At 43.4% G+C, this 8,322-nt stretch overlaps 1 protein-coding gene across 1 annotated transcript; it reads left to right on the top strand.

Annotated features, from left to right (window-relative positions):
- Positions 1–4,351: 4,351 nt before the first annotated feature.
- LOC110296588 (gastrula zinc finger protein XlCGF71.1-like) lies at positions 4,352–5,137 on the top strand. Its single transcript, XM_021165291.1, has one exon. It carries the CDS (start codon positions 4,427–4,429, stop codon positions 5,135–5,137), a length of 711 nt encoding a protein of 236 aa, XP_021020950.1. The 5' UTR covers positions 4,352–4,426.
- Positions 5,138–8,322: the final 3,185 nt, after the last annotated feature.

Genomic DNA, 8,322 nt, shown 5'->3' with positions numbered 1-8,322 from the left:
CCAGCCTGGTCTACAAAGTGAGTTCCAGGACAGCCAGGGCTACACAGAGAAACCCTGTCTCGGAAAAAAAACAAAAAAACAAAACAAAAAAACAAAAAACAAAAAAAAACAAACAACAACAACAAAAATACCACAATGCTCGCTCGCCATTCTATAGATGACGGAAAACTACAGGTGCTGAATAATTTCCTTACGTTCACCCTTCTGGTGAAGGGCAGCGATCCCAACTGTAGTCTCAGCTCTTAAACAATAGGCTAAGCTCAGCTGCTAAGACTCTGCCATGTGGTTTTCCCAAAGCATTCTGAAAGACTCCACTACAGTAGCCTAAATCTGTCTAAAATCTGCCCAGCAGCAGCAGCAGCAGCTATGAGAAATTCAGGCAAGGCAGACCAGAGCCCTCAAAATGAAAGGAAAGAGGGAGGAGGTAGGAGGGAGGGAGGGAGGGAGGGAGGAAGGGAGGGAGGGAGGGGGAGACGGAGACAGAGACAGACAGGGGAGGGGAGAGGGAGGGGAAGGGGACCCTGCTACAATGGGATGCTGTCGAACCTGGTCCACTGTAGCACTCAGCTGACTCACATTTGCATATAGGCCATGTAAGCAAAAGCTTGAACTGAGATCTTTTAAGTCCTCAAGGATGTCTTAGGATGGATCCAGAAGCTGAGGGCAAAGGAACTTTGCCAGGAACACTTTGAGGCCATTACCCATCCACCTACTCCTGGCTACTAGCTAGCTATCTTGACGCAGTATCTCATGGCCTCCCAGGTTCTGATAAGAAATAAGACATTTCATCTGCCCTCCTCAAAGCAGAGATGGAGACCATAATCCCACGGAGCTGCAGTTTAGAATGGGGTCCTCCACGGAGACTCTCAGTCCTCCATGTTTCTTTGTTCTCTTTCTGGTCATGTGGGCTGAGGACCACGGTGCTGAGTCGAGTGCTCTCTGCCCCCCTTCTTTTCGCTGTCCGTGTAAGTAATAAAAGTTCTGGCTCTAGAAGTGGTTTATTCCACTTTAACAAGTAAATTAGCCAAGCCTCAGCCTTACACTGTACCCTTGTGAGTCTTTGACAAACTGTCCTGTGGAGTTGGTCACCTACTCAGACAATATAATAAAAATCAGCCACAAAAAAAAAAAGCTTTAGTAACAGCTATCTCTGTGTAACTAACAGTGCAGACAGATACAAAAAGAGCACTCGTGTGTGTGTGTGTGTGTGTGTGTGTGTGTGTGTGTAGAGGGAGAGAAAGACAGAGAGGAAGAGGGAGAGAGACAGATTTCACACAAACTATATCAAAAGAATCTGGCTGGGAAGGCTCAGTGACAGAGCACTTGCACAGGATATGTAAAGCCCCGAGTCTAATATCCAGCACCACACAAACTATTTATGATGACACACGCCTATAATAGCAACACTGGGGAGGCAGAGAGGAAAGGATCAGATATGCTCAGTCACTCTTGGCTATAGAACAAGTTCAAGGCAGGTCTGGTGTACAAGAGACCCTGTCTTCAAAGGTAGAGCACGGATGAGAGAAATAAAGGAGTCACTAACAGGAGTGTGTCCCTCTCATTAAGCAAGCTGTTGGCAATTTCAGAAAGTAAATGCAAATGCATTCCATTTAACAAAATTAATATTTATCGTGTATAAACAAATCCAAGGGAATTCTCGGTGGACACATGTTTCCACATCTGAATTTAAAATGAAGCATGAATTCCGCATTTCAAAATCGGTGGGGATCCAAATGTGGAGACGTCTGCGGATGGGTCCCACTTACTCACCAGAGCCACACAGGCCAGAACAAGAAAAAGAGCACAGGGAACTCCCAGATACATGGAAGAGCTTGAGAAAAGACCGTTCTAGCTGACAAACACACCAACTGCTAATTTCCAGCTACTTGCGGTCAAAGAAAACCTGGACAACGGTTAACACTGACTGCAGCGCAGGCTCATTTTAGGCTAATTCTGATTACTCAAGTCACGAAACAAAGATATCTATGTAGCTAATAAATAATCTAATTATCACAAAATGCTAAAAATACAACAAACGTAGCAGAAGCAATCTCATCCTAGAGCCCGAGCAGTCTGTGTTGGACAGGCCAGACTTTCATGAATCACTAGAAAACAGACTTGAAGAACAGCCATAAGGTGTAGGGGCTCAGAACCATCTCTGAGAAACAAGTGGGATGTCAAATTGTCAGGGGAAAGTAGAGACCATCTGATGAAAGGTCACATTTCCACTCTAATGGTGTTGGAAGTGTCTTTCCACTTCACTAAATAGATCCACAGCTATAAAACCCAGCTGTAATTAGTTCCATGAACTGCCACACACAAAGGAGCCATAAAAATCACTTCCTTCTGCAAACCGTAAATGTCTTTGAACTGCCCTAATTTCACTGGGAGATACACACACACACACACACACATACACACACACACACACACACACACACACACACACACACACACGTTACTGCAAAGACATCAGCCTTCTCAGTTGGCTGCTGAAGTCCCTATTTAAAGATGATGTCATTTATTAACTAGTTTATTTTTTTCTTAATCTGAGTTCTTGGAGTTATTCCAATTCACGCTTTTCTTTAATTTTTTTTATTTATTTTGCATATGTAAGTACACTGTGGCTCTCTTCAGACACACCAGAAGAAAGCATCGGATCCCATTACAGATACTTGTGAGCCACCATGTGGTTGCTGGGAATTGAACTCAGGACCTCTAGAAGAGAAGTCAGTGCTCTTAACCTCTGACCCATCCCTCCAACCCCAACGAGTCTATTTTTTTAAAAAGTGTTTTTCTTTGTATCTTTTTTCTTGAATCCATAAAGAGTCTCTAGACTGTGCTCATCAGAAAGGTTCTAATAGGGGAATCTGAATGAAGGAGAAAACCAGAGATGAGGACAGACAGATACGGGTGAGGCACTCTGATAGCCCCTCAACAAATACCTCCCTTGATTCTCCCAAATCCTGGACATACACTTCATCACCTCCGGTTAGCAATTAAGGAACTGGCACTTGTACTAGAGAGAGAGCTCAGGGGTTCATCTTGTTCTCGCAGAGAGGACTAAAGTTCAGTTCCCAACACCCATGTGGCAATTCGCAATTGCCTGGAACTTCACTTTCAACGGATCCAACGCCTCCTTCTCACCTTTGTGGGTACTCACCACATACAAACCCACACTTAGACACACACACACACAAAATTAAAAATAAATAATTTTTTAAAGAAGCTTGGACTTCTATTTTTTAATATAATGTATTTTTATTTTATTTCATGTGTGGGGGTGTTTACCCTGCATATGTCTGTACACCTTCTTGGTGCCTGGTGCCTACAGAGACCAGATGAGGATATCAGATCCCCTGGAACTGGAGTTACAGATGGTGGTGAGCTGCGAAGTGTCTTTTGGGAATCAACCCCAAATCCTTTGAAAGCAGTCAGTGCTCCAAATAGCTCCTTAATCCCACACTGTAACTTTTTTTTTCCTTTGAAGAACTATTTTTTTTATTGGATATTTCTTTATTTACATTTCAAATGTTTCCCCCTTTCCAGGTCTCCCCTTCGGAAACCTCCTATCCCATTCCCCCCTCCCCCTGCCTCTATGAGGGTGCTCCCCCACCCACCCGCCCACTCCCATATTAAAGCCGTGGCATCAAACACCCTCAGGCCCAAGGGCCACTCCTCCCACTGATATCCAACAAGGCCATCCCATCCTCTGCCACATATGCAGCCAATGCCATGGGTCCCTCCATGTGTATTCTTTGGATGGTGGTCCAGTCTCCAGGAACTCCCGGGGGCCTGGCCGGTTGACACTGTTGCTCCCTCCATGGGGCTACAAACCCCCTCAGAAGCTCGGACTTCTTTAAAGTGGAGTCAGTGGTAAAAAGGAAAAGTGCTACCTACAACTTCACAGAAAAGGGATGGAAAGAATGAGAGAGCTTCTTGCATCTCGGCTGCCTCGTGGTCAGGAAGTCATGGAGGGAGACCAGTGCCTCGTATTTGCGGAACCTGAAAACTTTCTTAAGCTGCAGTTGTTTTGCTGGCCTCCTAGAACATTGAGCAGCTGGTCCTGTCATCTTCCAGGCATTGATATGCTCAGCTAAATGTGCATAGCTGTAAGAGCACCGGATGGTTAAGGTCAAGGAGATTCTCACAAAGGATCCAGTTCCAAGATGCCTTCCAGGCTCGAACCCAGACACATGAGCTGCTGGCCGGCCCCAACAATAGAGGACTTGAAAAGCCAGTATACAATCCAAACTGCACACAAAATATTTGAAAACAGTGATGATAGCAAATCTTTAATTTGCTGCTAATGTCTTGGTAAACCACAAAAAAATTCATGAAGGGTCTGTTAACCTTCAAGGATGTGGTCTGGGACTTCTCACTGGAGGAATGGGAATGTCTCAATTTTGCTCAGAGGTCATTGTACATGGATGTGATGTTGGAGAATTACAACAATTTATTGTTTGTGGAAAGTCATTGCATATGTGGAAAGCATAGGAAGTTCTTGGATCAAGACACCACGTGCATTGTCCATAAGCAAATGAATATTCAAGAGAACTCTTCTAAATGCAACAAACTTAGCAATGTGATTTCTGAATCCCCCGAAAGTATACCTTATAAAGCTAACCTCAGGGATACCTCTCATCAATTTTCAAACCGAAAAAGACATAAACTTGGGAACACTAAAGAAGCTTGCAAATACCAAGACTGTGCAAACTGTTTAAATGTGTGTTCTATTATTGGTCCCAATCAAGGAATCCACCTGGAGAAGAAAGAACACACACGAAGTACAGATTTTGATAAAGTTTTTGTCTCTAAACATAAACTCATGGTGAAACTAAACAGTAGTGGTGTGAAAACTTACAAATATAGTGAAAGTGACAAATGCTTTACCCATCAATCCCATCTTAGTGTTCATCAAGGAATTCATACCGGAAAGAAACCTTACAAATGCAGTGAAAGTGACAAATGCTTTACTGACAAAGTTAGTATGACAAGTCATCAGATAATGCATACAGGAGAGAAACCTTACAAATGTAGTGAATGTGGCAAATGCTTAACCAAAAAATCCTATCTTAGTATTCGTCAGATAACGCATATGGCTGACCTTTCAGGGCTGGTAGTCATTGAAGGGTAAGAACCTGCTTGGCAGGTAAACATAAGACAGGCATGGTTAACTCTACTGGAGGCCACCTGAGATGGGACCAGAACAAGGAACTCTGACTCCCACTGGGCTTTCAAAAATTAAAACAAAAGGGTGGAAATGTAATAGGACCTTAGCCAAGCAGACCCTGCCTCAACCTTCCTCCCTGAGCCAATTGAGCACTTACCAGCATGGACAGAGACCCCTGATGCTGGTTAAGGCAATGGAGGAAGCCAAGGAAAAAAAGAGACAGCCCCATATCTGGCTACTTGAGAGCCAATGAAATGCTGGGAGGAAGGTGTAAAGGTTTGCCCATTTCCTGAAATAAACAAGTCTGCTTTTTCTAAAGAGAGAGAGAGAGAGAGAGAAAGAGAGAGAGAGAGAGAGACATAGAGAGAGACAGACAGAGACAGACAGAGACAGAGACAGAGACAGAGACAGAGACAGAGAATTCGAGAGCTACCGATGGCGAGGCTGGCTGTGAACTGCTGTCTTCTAGACCAACTCACAGCACTGTGGTTATCTGTGCAAAAGGTCAAGCCAGTCAAAATTCCAACATGGCTAGGGAGAGACCCCTGGGCCCATCTCAGTTGCCAGTTGATGGTTGCTGAAGAGGGAAAAACTACTCACTCATAGCATAGACGTTAATAGTTGCTGGGGCAGCCATTGGGGAGAGACAAACATTAGCTTCAGTGGCGTAGTCCATGCTCCTGTAAGTAGACCCAGTGACACTCATTGGTTCACCAAGAAAACCTGTTCTCCATCACATTGTGATACCAACAGGATGTATCCATTGCTGTGTCTTCCGGCTCCCATTGAGCAAGTCCTGGCCTCTTGACTTCAGACTTCCCCAGCAAGTACATCAACCCTATCCTTTATTTCCTGTATTCTGATGCTTCACATCAGAGGCCTTGCCAGAGAACTATATTTGAAATGCAAACCAACTTTTCCAGAGACAATGCCATGGGCTCTAATCACCACAGGACCAGGCAGGTACCAAGCAACTAGACAGGGTCAACGCCACAGAGCCCACTCAAACTCTTCAGGCTTGTTACAACTCTTTAAACTGTCCCATCCTAGACTTGGGGCATGGGGACATATATCTTTTATAACCTCAAGTTGAGTGACAGGCAAAAGGTAACAAAATCATCATGATAGGCTTCTTCATATTCTGTGTTGGAGTTCTGGGCTCATAACAAGCTCGGGGGCAGCAGGCAGAGTGAATTTAAAATAAGTCTCATTTTAATACTGTGATGGATAATTTTGATCATCAACTTGATAGGGTATAGAATCACCTAGGAAACAGAATTCTGCACATGTCTGGGATGTAGTTGCTTAACCTGGTTAGATGACGTGGGAATATCTACCCTATATTGTTGGCACTATCCCATAGCCTGGAGTCTCAGACCGAGTAAAAAGAAAGTGAGCAAAGATTTAGTTTCTTGAGTGTCCCCTTTGCTTTGTGGAACGTCTTTCTCTGTGTGCTTGATGCATGTGTGTTTCCTCGTACCTGATAGAAACTTCCTTAGAAATTAAGGAAGCAAGCAAGCTGAGTGTTCTCATTCATGGTTCTCTGCTTCCTGAGGGCAGAAGATCAGCTAAAGCACTGTCCTATGGCCACACCTTCCCACCAGGACAGACTTCCCTGGAACCAGGAGCTGAAATAAAGCCTTCCTTGTCTAAGTTCTTTGTATCTGATGTTTTGTCTCAGCAGCAAGACAAGTAGCTAAAGCAACTGTGCTGTTCCCCAGGCCTCCGGGTGCTGCAGATCTCTCCTTTCTACAGCAGGATGAGCATCACATGTTTGGCAAAGCATTTCTAAAGGAGCGGTGACTGTCAAATATCATACAGACTCGCTCTCAGTTTACAGATGGAAAAGCTGAGGGTCAATACATGGAGCTCTTTGTCCCAGTGCCTTGTTGAAAATTACAGAAGGAAGTTCACCAAATAATTAATAATAATAATAATAATAATAATAATAACAGTAATAAACTGAGCCAATGGTAGCAATAAGAGAATTCTCAGGCTTCTACAAAGATGGCTCCAGGACATGGGAGGTGGGTAAAGAAAGCACTTGCTACACAAACCTGGGGATGTGCATCTGGACCCCCAGAACCCACATAAAGCTAGATATGGTTGAGTGTATCTATAATCCCAACACTCATACCTAGAGATGAGAGATGGAGACAGGACGTTCCCTAGAAACTCACAGTCCAAGTAGCATCTGACATTTCCAACAGTGAAAAACAGGAAACTATCTCAAACAAAGTGGAAGGTGAGGACCAACAGTTGAGGACAATCTCTGACTTCCACTTACCTACCATGACACATGGGTTCCAGAATTCATGCACACAAATATGCGCACACATACATACACACTTATATCACATACACATGGGATTTTAAAAATTCTTACTAGCAGATGACTTCATGTATGAAGGTAGATGCCAGCTCTACTGAGTGGAGTCCTACTGGGCACACATTTTTGTGACTCTATACTATCTTTGTTGAGCTATGTGTTGTCAATATTACCTTTTCTCTAGCCTTTACCTTGCTTGGGCCATGGAACCACTTGAGGATAAGTTCTGACTTGTCTTCAACAGCCTATCAAAAGTTATCAAGCACGTTGAATTTTAAAAATCATTGGAATAAACATTAATAAGATGCAGTCCTGCCCTCAAAGAGTTATTAATTTCAGCAGGTGAATTTTAGAAAGCATGAAACAAACAGAATTTCTCAAAACTACAGCAGTAAAGATAGAAATAGTGGCATGTTCAAGGTCAAATGAAACTCACAAGTCTTAGGAAGTTCCTAAAATTTATAAAATCATGAATTCCCTCCCCAAGATTATATAAGTAGTAACAATTTTTGAGAAGAGTCCCAGTGACACAAGAGTGGGTGACCCCCATGGATGCAACTTTCATGAGTCATCATACATGCAAAGGTGACAATCTCAGTAATGTTGTCACCTTTGAGTAACTTATGCTCCTGGAAGTCACCCCCAATAAACTCACTGATTCATTGAGATAGATCTAGATGGAACTGCTTCTTTGGCCTGTTCAATTGTGACTATCAGGGGTAAGTAAGTGTTTGTATCTCCCTGGGAAAGGTCGCAAAAATTAAAAAAAAAAAAATCCACATATAAGAGGGGTTAAAAAAAAAAAGTCAGCCGGGCGTGG

This window comes from Mus caroli, chromosome 1, assembly GCF_900094665.2.
Source record: "Mus caroli chromosome 1, CAROLI_EIJ_v1.1, whole genome shotgun sequence".
NCBI classification, from domain to species: Eukaryota; Metazoa; Chordata; class Mammalia; order Rodentia; family Muridae; genus Mus; species Mus caroli.
This window is presented reverse-complemented; position numbering and strand designations above follow the sequence as displayed.